Source organism: Athene noctua, chromosome 5 (genome assembly GCF_965140245.1).
Source record: "Athene noctua chromosome 5, bAthNoc1.hap1.1, whole genome shotgun sequence".
Lineage (NCBI taxonomy): Eukaryota > Metazoa > Chordata > Aves > Strigiformes > Strigidae > Athene > Athene noctua.
Genome location: NC_134041.1, coordinates 34,505,881 through 34,523,815, shown reverse-complemented (window position 1 = coordinate 34,523,815; position 17,935 = coordinate 34,505,881). Strand labels below are relative to the sequence as shown.

At 41.9% G+C, this 17,935-nt stretch overlaps 1 protein-coding gene across 3 annotated transcripts in view; it reads right to left on the bottom strand.

Annotated features, from left to right (window-relative positions):
• Positions 1-17,935, bottom strand: part of C5H1orf21 (chromosome 5 C1orf21 homolog) — a 125,830-nt gene that overhangs the window by 4,656 nt on the left and 103,239 nt on the right. For all 3 annotated transcript variants that reach the window (XM_074907046.1, XM_074907047.1, XM_074907048.1), the window contains 2 exons: positions 10,082-10,158; positions 5,729-5,789 (listed from right to left, as the gene is read on the bottom strand). In XM_074907046.1, the coding sequence (XP_074763147.1) occupies positions 5,729-5,789; positions 10,082-10,158 (138 nt within the window). The remainder of the gene's footprint in view (positions 1-5,728; positions 5,790-10,081; positions 10,159-17,935) is intronic.

Below are 17,935 nucleotides of genomic sequence, written 5' to 3'. Positions count from 1 at the left end.
GAGCATGTGGCTACTAACAGGAATGTATGGGCCATCCTTTAAGCATGGGTTATTAAGTAAGTTTTAATAACTGAGAATGTAAATGAACTACACCAGGGAAGATGAGAACAGGAACACATGCATCCAAGTCCAGGTAATTCCCCAAGAAATCCCGTCTTCCTACCCCATAGTTTCAAAATCCCACTTTCAACTTCTGCAGATGTCCACAGAAATGCCTTAACACAGGTGTGTGAATTTAGGGTAATTAAAAAAAAAAAAAAAAAAGCCTTATGCTCCTTTCCTGCTGCTTTTACCCAAACCAGAAGGGCTCACTCCCCTGCTCTCTCCCCTTGCTGCATCTACAAAGTGCTACCATCCTGCTGCCCCTACCAGGGCACACATCATGCTGATGACATCCTTTTAGAGAAGAAAAAAAAAAAAAAAAAATCACAGGAAAAGCCCTTTTCCCCATTGTGGTAGATGACAGGCCAATAAACAAAACCCCATGCTGCCCGAATGCAGAAGTCTTCCCAGCTCAATGCCCTTTTGTGGGGCTGGCAGACTTGCTGAAGCAGAGGAGGCAGCTCAGGAGATGCTCCTTCCGCCACAGCTCTGCAGCCTGGCACCAGCACCCTCGCGCCACGGCCCTTGTGAGGAGAGGAAGAGGAGGCCGGCCTGGCAGAGGGGAATGAACTGCACCAAGCAGCCCTTTATTCTGTGCTGGCTGAAAGAGCTCGCGGGACACAGTGGCCCCTTTCAGAGGAGATGGCCGGTGCTGGGAAACGCCAGCCCGGCTCTGCAGTGGGAACGCTTTTCATCAATCTGGTTTTGTTTACAGCACTCGCAGAAAGGATGAGAAGAAAATGCCAGGAGGCGGCACTAGATAATTGTATACTGTGCTAATTTTTGTCTGTTTCTTACTTTGTTAGAGAAAAAACAAGAGAGTCATTAAGAGCAATCCACTTTGCTAATGAGTTTTAGCCTAATAATTCTGCCCTTGCATACGTTTCGGTTAGCAACCCCCCCTATTTCTAACAGCACTCTTTATGATACAAGGAGCTGCATTGTGCCCTCCCCCCATGTTCATGCCCAGTTTTACTAACGAGGAGATGGAGTGAGCTGCTGCTGGGCATCTCTCCCATGGCCTCCAACAACAAACCCATAGTCTGCAACTTGTTTCCCGGCTGTCAAGTGTGTGGATCAGAGGAGAAACCCCTGCAAACCCACCCTGACACTGGCACCAGTGCTCAAGTTCTCTCTCAACCCAAAGCGACATCCCCTGAGGCAGCAGAAACACAATGCCCCAGGCTCAGGGTATCCACCAGCCACATGAGAGTTCAGAGCAAGATATCTTCACATGCTATGTCATTTTTTAATCTAATTTTTTTCCATGAGCATGATCTTATGAGCATGAATTGTTTTGTCGGATTTTTTTTAAACCACAATGCCAGAGATTCTGTCCTCTTCTGGGGGTACAATCCCCCGATATAATCCTAGAAATTGCTTGTCAACTGTTCAGTTACACCTCAGACTTGGTATTTTTTCCTACAGTGAGACAGCTGCCTACAGACTGTGCCACAGCCTACAGCAATAATATATACTTAAAGGAGATAATTTCTGATGATTGTTTTACTGCTTCGTAATTAGAATTCAGAGAACGCCGCCATTTTTCAGACCATTTTCCATTATAGCCATCATCACAATGATGTATCACTAGCAAGTTCTAAATGGGGTAAATTTTCCACATTCAATATTTTATATGTCACAGCTTTTAATTTTTGATTTTTCATATTTTCATAGAAGCCTTGGTGGGGCAAGGCCCCCTCAAGTCAGTGGACTTGAGGCTGCAAAGACTGTGCCCAGGCTTAACTCTGCTCTGAGACATCCTGTTCAATTTATGGGATTTCTTCATAGTGGGTAAGGTGGAGTTTGCTTGTGGTCCTGCACAGTCAGGGTCCAAATAAAGTTGAGATACAGGGGAGAAAAAAAAAAAAAAAGGCTGCAGAAATTTTAGGAGAGACATGGTAATTCTTCTGCTGTGTTTCATGGCAACTCTTTGTGAATCCATATAATCTAACTAAATCCATAGAATCTAACTAAATTAGTCGTTTCACTATCAGAGACAGAACATAGGTAACTAACTTATTTGCTTGAATACCAATACAAATGGTCTATTTTTGCTATAGTTTCTCACTGCAGCCAGCAGAAAACACCAGGTATCACGCACACAGGGACTCTGTTAGTGGGACGCATTTCTATCTTCTTAATCTGAGACAGTATTTCAAAACCAGATTTATCACATGGTGACGAGCGCAGTGACTTTCCCCATCCCCGCTACAGCTAGTGGGGCCCATTTCTCCTGGGCATCACACAGCAGATCCTGGATTCATCAGGCAGCTGCTGCATTTGCTTTAGGAAGGATGTGTCGGTCAGTCTCCACTTGCCTCTTGGGTTTCTGAAGTCATGTTTCTGCTTTCATTCCTCAGGTCATGCAAATCACCTGTACCTCTGACTCATGTTTTCCTAATTTATTGGGGGGGGGGGGCTCTCTCCTCAAGCTTAATTGCTACTATTACCTGTTGCTCATCCTCTACTGGAATATATTTCTGTGACTTCAGGCAAGACCAATTTTAAAAAAACAATGGTAATGCTATCACCAGGTGAGCTGCCTGTCTCCACTGTTTTCTTCCCAAAGTCTTTGTACATCTGTGCCCTTTTGTCTCCAAAAGCAAAGCCTGTGACTCTACTCACAGTAACTTCAGTGACTGTGTAACCCCAAAAAGACTCGCTGCAGCTGGTGGCAGTTGTTGGAAGCATTTTGGAGCCAGCTTTCACCACAACTCTCAGGCCTCATGCTCACAGGTGTGTCCTTTTCCTCTTTCCTCCCAGTGCAGTGCAGATCCAGTCTCGGTGTTGTGCTGAAGCTGTGCTCGCCCTCTGCCACTGCACCAGCATCCCATCATCTGAAAATCATCCCACAGCTGTGCTGAGATTTGTTCAACCTTTTAATTGTCTGGTTCCTATCTGTCTGGATGCATGCCACAGAAACACCACCACAAGAAGTGCTCCGTGGTCTGTCATATACATATGACATATGTATGTTTCCTGTGTTGTTGACTGCTTAACTCTACCCAGTTACTCCAAACCTCCCACAAAACTTTGTATCTCTGGCTTCTCATCAGGCTTTGTTGGGGGTTTCTTAGCTCAAATTCTGGTGCCTCTGAAATGACTGGGTTGACTCTAGTAGAACCAACCAACATCTAACCCTATGTGCGAGGCTGACTTTTACATTCTCAGTCAGTCCTACCTCAGCATTCAGTGCCAAGCCTTCATTTTAGTATTTCTTCCTTCCAACAAACTGTATGAATTGAATTACCATAATCACACGCAGTTCCATGCATTGCAAGTTCATCTCTAGCTCTCCGTGCAGGGACAGACACTCATGCAGAGATAGGAACAGATGTCTCCCTCTGAATTCCTCACAGTGTTTTGACACTGAATTCTGGTTGCCAGAAGCTCCATGTGTTGGGGTTGACATTCTGGTTTTTACCTTTGGGTGGCATTTGCAGAAGGCAGTTCAGCTTTGTACGGGCAGCCAGGAATGCACCGGTGCATGCTGGGTACCGAGAGGGGCTAGACTTTCAGAGAAATTCTCCAAACCATTTCATTAAGGCTTTATTTGATCTCCAGGATTCATAATACTTCATATTTTCAGCTGCAAAAACATCAGCCTGTGTTCTTTCCATTTCACACTTTCCTTGCAGAAATTTTATTTTAGCTGACCTTCCTGTACATTTAATCGTTTGCTAAGTCCAAACCGCCCATTTAATTTTCTGCTCTAACTCACAGCACACACATTAGAGTTGTTGTTACTCATTTGTAATATTAGGTGACCTAACACCCCTTGAGATTTCAGTGCAAGTTGAGGGATGTTTGGCTTCTGAGTGTAGAGTTTCTGTGGACATAGCCCATAGATTCAAGTGATGAGCTGTGTGCCTCCATTACAACTCCAATGCTACTCATGGCCATGGTAACCACGTGAACATTACATGGTTTTGGACCTCATCAACCACAGGCAACCCCAACTTCAGCAGACTATTTCAGCTGTAACTGGTGAGCTGCTCAGTGATATAAATCTACAAATTATTTGACTGCTGTCCTCCATTTCCCTGCAGAAGGGACTCAAAATGCTATTTAGGGATCAAACAAAACCCCTCACATTTTCCAATCTTTCTGGCACTCGTGGCAGATACCTAGAAAAACAATACAATGCAGGCAAAGATTAATTAAAAAATGCAAAACTTTTCTTAGGAAGACTTTCCTCAGGCACAGGAGGTCCCCAGAGAAAGCAAATCCCATGTTCAGCTGCGCATTAACTCCTGCCAATCCCATCAACTGTCAGCAGCTTGAAATGCATGGGAGCCGTCTTTCTTTGACAGATAACACTGTGTATTTCCTCTAAATAGGCAATCTCCTGATCTAGAAGATAAATTAGTACAAGAGCCCTGGAGAACACCTGCAAGCATCTGAGAGCATGGTGCAAACACAGCAAGGAGACACAGCCAACTGCATCTCAATGTGGCAGCTGGTGAACGAATGGTATTACTTGTTCTGAAACAAATCTCAAATACAAAAACCTCAATTCATAATTAGATACAGCAATCAGATGGTCTGCTATGTAGATAACAAAGATCTTTGGAAAATCCATTTCACTGGGGATTCTGTGTTTAGCATTATGGAAGGTGATGATGTCCAGGAAAAGTATCTAAATATTTATAGTGTGAATGCATTTACTCAAAGAAGACGTAGGTATATTATGGATATGTGGAAATTCTACTTTTAAATGCATATTGGTTAAGTAGAATCAGTCCTGTGAAATAATGGTATAGAAATATTCTTCTTAGGAATCTACAAACTCATCCTCACTGCTACTCTTCCTCCTTTATCTGATTTTTTGCTTTCATCATTTAATTTTTTTTTTTAGAGTAGAGCAACAAATTTGTTACTTGGGACAAATATGTGATTCACCTGCTGTAGCATTCCAACTCCTAAGACCAGGAGTGTTGGCAAAAATGGCAGAAATTCAGTCATCCAAGTAAAAATTTCCCTCCTACTCTGAAACCCACAACTACAAGTGAATAGAATAGAATAGAATAGAACAGAACAGAACAGAATAGATTTTGGTTGGAAGGGACCTATAACGATCATCTAGTCCGACTGCCTGACCACTTCAGGGCTGACCAAAAGTTACGGCACGTTGTTAAGGGCATTGTCCAAATGCCTCTCAAACACTGACAGCCTTGGGGCATTGACCACCTCTCTGGGAAGCCTGTTCCAGGGTTTGACCACTCTCTCAGTAAAGAAATGCTTCCTAATGCCCAGCCTGAACTTGGGAGTACAAATTACTTTGTTGCAATTGGGGAAGCAAATATTTAATAAGATACACCACTTTAAAGTGTATATTAGTGAGCAAACATCATCTTAAGACATAAGCAAAGACTGAGATCTAGACTTGATCCAAATAGTCCATTTAATTCCTTAAGTCTCAGTTTCTCATCCATGTTGTGGTACAATTATTTGCTACTATCTCACAAAGAAGCTGGGATCCTCATTTAAAAGACTTGTGAAACACATGAAAGCTGCTATCAAGACAATGAGATGTGCGAAGAACTGTTCACCCTCTTCTCCAAAACATTTCCACCATCAGTATTTTATTCAGCATAGTATGTAGACATTAGTTGTGTCTTACCTTTTCAATTTTTTCATCAAGCATTCTGAAGAATTCTTGTTGGCTTTCAGAGATGTGCATGCTGAAAGGCAAAGGAAGAGTATCAGTACCAACAGGATTTCTTCCATTTTAAAACACTGACACTGCAGTTCAGGGTTGTTGAGGGACCCAGCTGTAAGCTTTCACTACTGTGTAAAATAAAGCACTTTACACTTCTGTCTATAATGACAATTTTAAATTTGTTTGTTTGTTTGCCCACAGAAAAATTACTTCATTTAGTTGTTCTGTGTGTCCATGCCATGGGCAGGGACATCTTTCATTAGATCAGGTTGCTCAAAGCCCTGTCCAACCTGACCTTCAACACTTCTAATGATGGGACATTCACAAGTCCTCTAGTCAGCCTGCTCCAGTGTCTGATCACTCTCAAATCATTTTTTTTAAATGGCAAATCTAAATCTACCCTTTTCCAGTTTAAAACTGTTGTCTCTTGTCCTGTTACTACAGGCCTTGGTAAAAAGTCTCTCTCCATCTTTCTCATAAATCCCCTCTATATATTGAAAGGCCACAATAAGGTCTCCCCAGAGCCTTTTCCTCTCCAGGCTGAACAACCCCAACTCTCTCAGCCCTTCTCCACACCAGAGCTGTTCCAGCCCTTGGACCATTTTCGTGGCCTCCTCCAGATCCGCTCTAACAGATCTGTGTCTGGTGCTGGTGACCCCAGAGCTGGACACAGTGCTCCAGGTGGGGTCTCAGGAGAGCAGTGTAAAGGGAGAGCATCCCTTCCCTGGACCTGCTGCCCACACTGCTGGTGATGCACCCAGAACATGACTCTGGCTTTCTGGGCTGCAAGCACGCATTGCCGGCTCATGTCCAATTTGTCACCCACCAGTACTTCCAAGTCCTCCACAGAGCTCTTTCAATTCTTTCATCTCCAGTCTGAATTGATACTGGGGATAAAGATCCCATGTTTTGGCAAAATGTGTTTCACTGGCCTGCCATGAAATATCTAAAAATGCATTCTCATGCCTTCTGATCTGCTTCTTACAAGGGAAATTAATTCCACTTTTCTATTTGGTGAAAGCTTTTTCTTCTGGAGGGATACCCAAGAACTCTGCCAAGACTTGGTGGTTTACTGACTCTTCCAGTTGTTCATTAGCTCTGTCAGTTCCCCACCCTGCCATGGATTTTACTATCTTACACAGATCCTCAAAATACACTCTGTGCCAGCATTTGGGTGTGTTTTGCATCTCTAAATTGTAAGGCAATTTTACTGCCCAGCCAAACTTCTGAAGATCATGGCCTGCAAGGGCTTTAGGGTCTCCTGTGGGACTTTTCATATATATGGCAACAAAATACTTCATTTTCCCCCCCCTTCATTTAGTTTATAAATGATGGCTGGGGTGAGTCACTACAGTATCATCTCATTTTATTAGAAACCGGATCTATGATGTTGCAAAGGCAAGAATATCTTTCTAGTGCTTACCTACCCAGAAGGGGCTGTACTGCCCTAAAGCCCCTCTCTAAGAAACCTGATTATGAAGGTCACAGGACTGACTGCCCCATACAAACACCTTTTCCCCATCTCAGGTGGAGGTGGGAACCTGAGGGACAGGCAGACAGCTGGGGACAGAAACTCCAACAGCCACTGAAAGGTGAATTGTTCTCTCTCCCGAATTACCAGCTTTAGGTTTTAATGCCACTTCTGAGACCTTCTCTTCTGAACTAAGCCTTCATTATGTCCAGCATAAGCAAATCATTGTATACATTCATCCTGATAGCAAGTGAAGTATGAATGCTGAGCTTTGTAGGGAAGTGCAGTGTGTTGTTGGGCACCTGGTAGAAGTATTAACTCATTACAGCTGACAGGATCATGCTGAGGAAGAGGGGACTGGGGTGGGAATTCAGCAAGCTGAATCAACTTTTAGTGTTGGAGAAAATCTCCAAGAGCTGTGTGTTCTAACCATTCGGCCTCACTGTTGACACTGGCACCAGCCTCCCATGCTTCCGTTTTTGCATCTTTTTTTGTCTCACATTGAGTCCCTGCTGCTTTTCTCCAGTCCCCCATGGGCCTAGGTGCTCCTCCCTGCTGTGGGTCCAGAGGATGCTCCAGCTTCACCTTCCCAGAGGGATATCATTATTTCAGGAAGGATGCTCTCACCACCCCTAACATAAACAAAGCAGACACACCCCAGATACCGTCTGCCACACATCCGCATCTCTTTGTCTCCTTGTTCTTTCCTTTGTGACTGACCTTCCTGTATTTTAGCTTGCAGGTCCCCCCTGGGGAAGGGTCTGTTGTCTTGTGCCACCAGAAGCATTTTGCAGACAACAAATAAGTGTATTTTCCAGCCCTCTTCACTAATGCAAAATCATATCACTAACACCTTGGCCTCTTGGTGCTGCAGAATTAAGTGAAGAGTCTGCTGGGCGCACGCAGGGAACAGCATGGCGGGACCAGCCTGGGCTTGCAGGCATTCCAGGGGGTTGTGCGCAGAGCCCAGCTGTAGCAGGGCACACAGTGGATGTCAGTGGAGCTAGTTTTGAGGATGAGCTAACAGAGCAAGTGTCAGAGGTCGGGGCAGGGTGCAGGGATGAAACCCCATGAAGTTATGGTAGGTACCAGGACTCAGTGCAAAGAGCAAGGACCAACCTCTTGGCCTCTGTCAAGGATCGCCATAAATCTGCTTCTGGCTGTCTATATACACTGGTTTTAGAGTCCAGGGCTCTAGATGTAAAAACCTAAATCCTCCTACAAATGGGAAGAGCCCTCACAATGTTACTTTTGTAGTTCACATATTAAAACTCCTTCCATTGTAAATGAACTTATGATTTAGCATGTAATACATGTTTTGTTTTGAAATAACACCTGTTCTATAAGAACGGTCCTACGAGATGCATCTAATCCTCCTTGCAGTCAGAATTGTCATGGTTTTCAGGTAATAAACCTTAAAAAAAATTGCACATGGCAACAGATATTTGCTGACTTGGCGATTGGCAACTCAAATGTATGTAGCCACTTTTGTAAACAGAAATCCAGTGGTAGGTTGGGGAAACAGCAGAGGCTTGGGCAAACTGGAGATTTTACCCAACAACCTAATGTTACATTCTGTAACTCCTGAGAAGTTTCCTTACTTTTGCAGGATAGCAACATTCACCTCTGCCAATGCAATGTCTTTCAGCTTTTTGGTGAATGAAGGTCAGTTCTGATTTCTGCAGGGACTTTTAAAAATCAGAGTCTGATGAACCCCCTAACCCCACACAGTAACTCTGCCCTGGATGCACCAGGAGAGATGACCCATCAAAAGAAACAGCCCTTTCTTAGCCCAGGTTGACTACCCTCTTGTTAGAGCATCTAAACACATGTCTGACCCTGCTGGGAAGGACCAAGACACAATAATAAAGTACAGCTTTGCTCAAGGGTGATTTTACCTCCAAATCCCCACTGTGAATTTCTTTGCAATTACATCTGAAGCACTCAATTTTTCCTTTTGAAAGGAGGCTGAATTATACTGTCATTTCATTAGGAAATTACTGAAGACTTGAAACCACATACAATGCACTTGGTATGCAGCAAGTTTAAGTTAATAAGTGCCCTGAAGGCACAGCATAAAGAACAGCATTTCCACTATTGTTCAAAATCCAACAGCAAAGCTTTATCATTTCTTCATTATGAACCCAATATATGGCTCCATGTAATCTACTATTTTCAATCCAACTAGTGATTAAAATGTAATGGTTATTTAGATAAGAAATGAGTTACTAATATCAAAAAACAGCTCTGTCACAGGAGTTAAGTATTTCATGGCATATGTAATGCTGACTGGTCTCAGTCAGGGTACAGGACAGAACTGCAAGCAAAGTATGGGGAAACAGCTACAAAATAACCTTCATTTTAAGAAACAACTTATGGAAGTTGTTTCTTAAATGGAAGAAGTTTACCATTCCTAATTCCAAGCAGTATAGCTGCTAACCTAAGACAAGAGCTAGCAAATACTTCCCTGGGAACTTAACCAGTAGTATTTAGGAACACTAGGGCATATATAATTTTGTTTATGTGTAAGTTGCATAGAAAGCTAAGAAATAACACAGTATGGTACTTCTATAAGGCATGGTAAGATGCATCTCACATTTTTAAGTCCTGCATCTCTGCCATGGAAAGGAGAGGATGCTGAAGGGATGCTGGCACAGACGCTGCCCAGCTGCACTGCTGTTGTTGGGACACAGGCAACCTTACCTATTTTATTAAATTGAGTATGGTTTTAGGACTACTCGAACCACTAGTTGGTTTTCACTAAGCAATAACTGGGAATCTCACAGATACTACTTAATCCTGTGTCTATTTGTAGTATGACTTTAAAAAAAAATTGAACTTACTTTGCTCTGGGTTGATGTACTAATCCTGGGATCTCTTTATTAGATTTAAGTCTTACATTTGAACTGGCACTTTTTTCCTGAAACACACACAAAAACCAACAGAGATACCATCAGTATTTATTAAGCACACAAAGCACAACAGACATTTGTCATCATGGTGTCACACACTGCTGCATTCAGGCTCTTCTAGCCGTACAACTGAAGGAGAAAAGCTCATAGAAAATTAAATTAAAGGCAACACAGTTGATGCAATGACCCCAGGCGGGCAATTTTTAAATGTCATGGGTTTGGTGGCCTGGGAGATTGCCTCTGGGTCACCAACTCAAAACCATCTAGGATGTGTTGCAATCAAACACTGCACTGGCTAATAACTCTCCAGCAGTCCATGGAAAATGAGGTGTGCAGCTGTAGTTTGGCTCCTTGTAGAGCTGCACTGATAACACAACCAGCTGGCACCTTTAATGAAGCAAGGCAGAGCACTGAAAAGGCAGAGCCCTAGAGTCACCCCAGACCTGTAGGTGTGCTCAGAAGAGAGGTGAGAAACATTAGGATCATGTGGAAAATCATGTGGGAGAAAGCATAGATTAAATACGCCAGTGAGAAGAGCAGCAGCGATAGACCTGACCTGCTCAGCCAGAAAACTGGACACAAGGGGCCAAAGGAAGCAAAACAGAATATGTTTACAAGAGAAGAACACAACAATGTCATTTGTGGAGAACCAGAGCCATTTAAAACGTCTTAAAAAAGAGGTGGGGAGGGCAAAGAGTTTAGATGAGAGCCAGCATTTCAAGGTAAGATCGTGTCCTTGTGCCAAAAGCTTCTGTAAACCAAAGCCTAGTGCAAACACCTATCTATTTTCTGGAAAAACTTGAAGAAGTATAATATATGGCCCCTTCCAGATCTTCCCAGCACTGTATGTTAGGGAAAGCTGCTGGTGCAGATGGGAGAAAGCTGAGTCAAATCTTACAGCTCACCCGCTCCACAAATCTGTCTGAATTTCTTAGGCATGTCATGCCCGTGACAATTTAAGAACTGTAAACCCAAGAATTAGTGCTTTTGTGGGTAATTTTGGTGGTTTTGTTTTGTCTTATTTAGTCTTTGAATGTCTGAATCACACAACATTGATTTTTAAGAGGGCTACTAAATCACTGAATTAAAAAAAAAAAAAAAAGGAGGCTGTCTAGCAGTTAATATTTTAATGAATAATTCTACAAGGACTGTAAACATCAACTGCCTCAGCATATTTAACACTGTTTAATGCATATCTTCTAATCCTCCTAAACAGAAAGCGGTGTCTTGCATGAAAATAACAGTGAGAGAGAAACAAGCTTTTCTTTCATGCCTTAACAAACATCTCTGTACGTTTGTTACATCTCACCAAACACCACTGGCCCATAATCCCATGAATGTCAGGTCAAAGCAGCAGGACAGAAGAAGCCACTTGCTTTCAAAGCATCTTCTAATTCTGACAGTGTTAACTAAGGATGACTATGGACATGCATAATGTGTGTGTGGTGAACATGCATGTACATAGTCACACAACTCATATGAGTTGATAGATGACTCGTACAACTGTCAAACAAACTCATACAACCATTAAGCAAAATGCAAAGAAAGGGACAGGTTCACAGAGAAGACACCAAAGCCAGAAATCAGCTAAATCCCAACGTCATGCACCAGGTGAGCATTTACCCTCAAATCTGCTCCACCAGTTAAGTTTGCCATAATGCAGAGGCAGAAATTGGGAATGGTCCACACTGCACATCTGAGATGGCACATCCGGATGGTCCAGTGGTAGGCATGGTCTACACCCATAGCACCTCCTGCCCACCTCCTGCAGCACAAGGTGAATTTTGGGCTACCTTCTGTCTCTGCATACTGTCACCCTTGAGGCACAGATCTTTTCCCACCAAAAAAATGCTGTGAATCCATTGTCTCGATGAAAAAGGAAGGGAAGCTCCGATTTACAGTCTCTGCGCCAGGAGCTGTGAGAAATCAAGTCAACACAAACCCTGCTTTCCACACCTCCACCTGTGCTTTGGGGCCAGTGCAGCTCTATCAGTACCTGGAATCAGCACAAATCCAGCCTAAAGAAACTTCTGTCACTTAGGAACAAATAGAAAGACACGAGGAAAATACATGTTGCCTTCTCTCTGTGGGTCCTGGAGCAATATTTGGAATATTAATTGACTCAGACTGGAAGATGGAAATAAAATTCCAGTTTACTTGACTTTAAGATTCCAAAAATTTACTCTTCCCTCCTATTGTTTCTGATAATTAACACACCTCAATTACTTATTACTTACAATTCTTCTGTTTAATCAGAGTATGCCACCTTCTCCATCTGTTGCTCAGCAGGAACAAACAGAAAAAGAGGAGTTAAGAGAAAAATAAAACCCAACCAGGCCTTGAACTGGCTCATTGCCTCGTTTATAGCTATTATTTACAGCAGTGATATTTCATTACACTGACCGAAATATTGGCTTTGATAAAAATAGATATTCAAAAATAATTCTTCCAAATACAAACAGAATATTTTTTTTCCATCACTTTGAAGACAAACCAGTTCATCAGAAATAAATAGTTTGGATTCTAATATTGAGCTTACAAAGAAACCTGAAACGCTTTAACATAGTCAGATTGCTTTTCAAGGCTGACTTGACTTTGGTTGAAAGGTCAACTTGTGCCAGCCTAACCTGACAGAAGTGACCCTTATCTAACATTAAAGAAGTTACTGTGCATCAGCAAAACCACAACTAATTTTAGAGTCCTAATCTGTTGCAAACAGAAATTTAGATGCAAATTTAAAAAAAAACAAAAATCTATCTCATTTTATAAGGATTATTTAAAGGAGATGCACTAAATGATGTCTCACACAACAAGCTTAGAAGTAAACCCTTGAGGATGCTGTACTTTGATAGCAGCATTAGCTAGTCTTTAGCAAAAAGGTGAATAGTGGACATTCTGCTCCCCATTATTTTTCAATTAATCATTATCAAGGTAAAGCTGTCATTCAGTCAAGGTGATTTCATTTGATAGATTCGTTAATTATTGTTAATTCCTCCATAAAGAATGCACCATAACAGAATTTCAGGGCATTAACAGATGGTGGTGACTCTGCTGCCAGATGCTATTAACACAGCAACAGCCACTACTGCCATTATAATTAAATATCTGTCAACATTTCCCTTGATGCTTCCCCTCTTAGAAACTCATTTCTAGAGACTTGTGAACTTCATTTGAAGTATTTTGCTTCTTCATAAGACTGCCACAGATGGACTCAGGTAAACTGCTAATAGCCCTTCTTCTCAACTCTCTTAACACTCACAGCTTACTAAAGGCTGATTTTTAAGAGATGCTTCTATAAGTGCTAACATATTTTATGAAGAGACTATACATTGGTTTATGCATTTTTTAATTGATTAAATTGGCCAGGACGAAATGAATTAAAGATGACAGCAGCAATTCTACTACCTAATCTAAAGGATAATTTATTAACTTAGAGTCACAGTTTGGTCTTCAATTGTTTTTCCTCTAAAGTTACAATAATTAAACAAATATACAACCAAATGGGGGAAACCTCCCCTAAACCAATAAAACTTACTGCAAGTAAATCAGGGTTCTTAGTTTCAAGGCTGTTTTTTGTTTAATTTGTAAAAGGCTGAAGTATCCTACTTGCAACTGTATCTTGGAGCCACTGGTGTTTGAAGGTGGCATGTTCCCCCACATTGGTAAGGTCTCTCCAGGTAGTGATCACGTTTTACTCAATATTGGTAGTTTACAGCTATTCAAATATTTATAAAGTAATACTCCTGATTTATATCAATATGACACTTTTCTTCAGAGGAGCCCACAATGCCTTTCAAACTGCTTTCTGGAGCCATGTAATTCATCATTAAAATTATTTAGAGGAAAAATGAAGTATTTATTTTGGTTTTATACCATAAATTAGTCTTTAAAATCATTGTATTAGAAAAGAAGGAAACCAAATGCACCAGTTAGATATAGCATGAAAGATGAGATGTAATATTTCAATATGCCAGCTCAGCATTTTTTACCTCTTTCAGTTACAAGGACCAGCCTCAGGTAATAACATTTTATATGGACTGTTGTGCTGCATCAGGGTGAACAAGGGAGAAGTACTGACCTATGAGATTTTAGCCAAGTTTCTTTACTTTATGCATACATGAGCATTTATTTTTTGTAGTATCATTTGACAGGAAGAAAGCCTCTTTCTTCTTTCTCTAGCTACCTGGAAGCAAAGTCACCTGAAAATGTTATTTAGGGTAACTTTATAACAAAGGGGTAAATCAAGCACTGAAAAATCTCAGATGTTGGTCAAAGAAGATTAATTCTTGGATGCAATTTCATCAGAAAAATCACATTATCCCCGCCACAATGTGTACATGCGTATATGCTGTGCTGTCCAGAAGTGGGTCTAGGGCACTTGGTGATGAGGTAGGGCAAAGATCATGTACGTTGGAAGGTGCTAACACTGGGACTCCATTCTCCTCCTCTCAGGATCCTGTGTATGGCATAAAGGATGATGAAAATTGTGGACCCATCTGAAAATGGAAATGGGTGCCTGCACAGGCTGAGCTTTGGAAACCAGGCTGGAGAGGAGCTCAGTTTGCACACACCAAGCACTGAACAGTGTGTTTCAGATGCACATCAGCTCCAAAATAAACACTGGACCCTAAATACAGTGCTTAGCAATGAATTTAACCTTCATGACACACATGCAAAGAGAGACAAAGAAATAGATGCTCATGGTGAGAAGACACCTAAGAAATACATTATCGTCACAGTCATCAGAAGGACCTTCTACTTTTCCAAAATAAATCTTTCTTAAAAACAACCTTCTACTGGTAACAGTCATGAAAAAAGCCAATATTGGAACCAACTCCCCCGATCTCTCCAGTACACCTCCCAGTTGGCTGCAACTGTGGGTGCAGTTGCATCAACTCCCAAACACACAACTGCAACACAAGACAACAGGCGCTGGCACCAGTCCACTACTGATGCCCATCTTGCCCTGGGCTCCTAGAAAACGTTGTTTGTGATCCATCACAGGAGCTCAGTTTTAAGGAGCACCTTGTAACTGAGATACCTGAGGCAACAACAATGTTCAGCCTGTCCATTTGACCAAGTGCTGCCATCCTGCCACCTGGAGCACCTTGGTCTTCAGAAAGACGACTTGAAAACATGGCTGATACTTGTGGATTCGAATAAAGCTTGAGGTCGTGTTTCGTAATAAAATCTTAGTCTTAAATGGAGTATTTTAATATTATTGCTGTATCAGGGAAGAATTTCCTCAACTAAGCATGAAGGATTTGCCCATGATGCCTCAGCCCTATAAATATCTCCATCCATCCTTGGAGATGTCTAAAAGCTGTCTGGACTCGGTCCTAGGCAGCCAGCTCTAGGTGGCCCTGCTTGAGCAGAGGAGTTGGACCAGATGACCTCCAGAGGTCCCTGTCAACCTCATCCAGTCTGTGATTCTGTGATAAAGCATCTTTCTTAATAAATTGACACTAGGGAAAAAAATATTGAGTAGGTTTGTTGAGTTTTATCTCCAAGAAACAGTGGGAGAGATTAAAGCCTGAAGACATCAGGCCCAAATTGTGGCCATTCCGTCATGCAAAGGGAAGGCAGAAGCAGACACACTGCCCGGCATCTATTTTGAAAAAAAAAAAAAAAAAAAAAAAAAAAAAATCACATTCTGCAAACCCAGCCAACATCATGCAGTGAGTCTGCACTGATGACAGGAGTACAACCAAGGTTTGGCAGAGAAAAATCCTGTGCTTTCGTTAGAGGTCCATGATTTTCTCAGATTTTTTCCACAGGGCAAGCCTCATCCTGAAAGTAGCCGCTTAATGGAGCGCCTCCTTCCCAGCTATTACTGAGAAATTTTGCTGTAGCCACTCCAGCTCCTCAAATGCAATATGGAAGAACAAGATTCAGAAAGGACAAAACAATTAAAAATTACTCAAAATGGGATAAAAACCATTAAAAAAAGAGAAACGTGCAAATACTGAGCAGCTTTCCACAGCTCACCAGACAGGCATCCATATGCTACAATCTGAGAAACTAGATAATGCTGCTTTTAAGTGTTTTTTTACCAGTCATACATACACACATGCATACACCTATGCATCTTGCTCAGCCAGACCTGGCTTAAAGTCAAGACAAGCCTTTCAGCTGAGTGCAAGGTGGCTTTCAGCCAGGCCTTCAAAACATGAAACAGAAATGCTTGTTGTGACTGTACAAAATAAATACAATCTACATGGAGATCCTTCACCACACTCAGATAATCCACTAAAGAAGCCAACATAGAAATTCAGGGCAAGGGCGAGTGAGAAGAATGAAATGATGCTACAGAGGAATATGGATTACAAGGGAACTGAGTGAATTTGGAGACCAAGAAAAAAGAAAATGGATATTAGATGAGAACATGCTACAAACTCTGAGAGCGGTTTAAATGGAGACTAATTTACCCCTCCAAGGGGTAAACAAAGCAAACAACTCCCTCGCAGAGTGTGGCACTGGCTGGAGGCAGGACAACAAACTTGCTCTGTCTGCAGGTTTGGCCCCATTTCAGTCCTTGCCCTGCTGGCACTCTGATATTGAGCTCCCTCTCCAAGGACATCTAATCTGAGGTTACTTGCCTTCTGTTCAGGTTGTCACCTGGCCTGCTTTTTTTCTCTTGGATCAGCTGTTTGCATACTTGGCTGAAACTAGTGCAGCAACTAATTTGTAGTTGCTTTTTTGAAATTATTTTGAGATGTTAAAAACTGAGGGGGGGCGCGGGGGGAAGATTATTAGTAGAACATGTAATGTGCCCATTACACTCAACTTAAGCTGCAGGATCTCAAAAAAAATCTGATCAAAAGTGTAAAGTTGGAAAAAAGAAGAAAAAAAAAAAAGGAAGGAAGAGAATAAAGCTCCTTCTGGAGAGAGTTGCAGGACTCCTCCTTCAGCATCAAGGGTCGTTTGGATGAGATGCTGGGGGATGTGGTGTAGGGGAGAACTTTGTAGAGTAGGGCTGATAGTTCGACTTGATGATCCCAAGGGTCTTTTCCAACCTGAATGATTCTGTGATTCTATGATCTAAATATAGTTCACCCTCAGCCAAATTACTGGTCTTTGAACTTTGATGGAGAATGTCATTTAAAGAGCACGGAAAAAAAAAAAGAAGGGTCATTCCCACCACTAAGGTGTTTACAAAGGGCATTAATATTTCTGAAATCTAATAACGGCAATTTTTTAAACATCCCCATCAACTTTTCAACTCCTTCTCCCTCCCAGTCAATATTAGTAAGTCTGGACTAATTGGTCACAGTAATTCCAATTAATTCTGTTGAGTAACCGAATACCAGGAAGGCTGTGGATGAACTGAAATGCAGACATGGGAGCAGCTGCCATGAAGACAGGAAATTAAGGCAGGTAAACAGATGAAAGTACAAATAAGAAGCATAAATGATGAGTAAGTATGACCAATAAATCCTTCAGGGAAACTGTTACCTGCACCTTGCTATCCTGTTCCCTTTCACAGCTCTGCAGTTGTTTCACCCCACACATTTGATTCCTCTCCTTTCCATACTGCTTGTGACATCAAGGTCCATAAAAAAGGGTATTTCTATCTCAACGTTATTTTCTCCAGACAGATTGCTAAATTTCGAGGTGTCCCCTACAGAAAATGAGGAATGTGATCACTAAAAAACCACTTCTGAAATACAAGATTTACACTGCCCTAAACACCAGGGTTTTCTGGTTCCTTCAAGCTCTGTAGCACTCCGAAAGGTCAGCCAAGATATGAAAACGAACATCAGACATAAATAAAGCCAAAACATC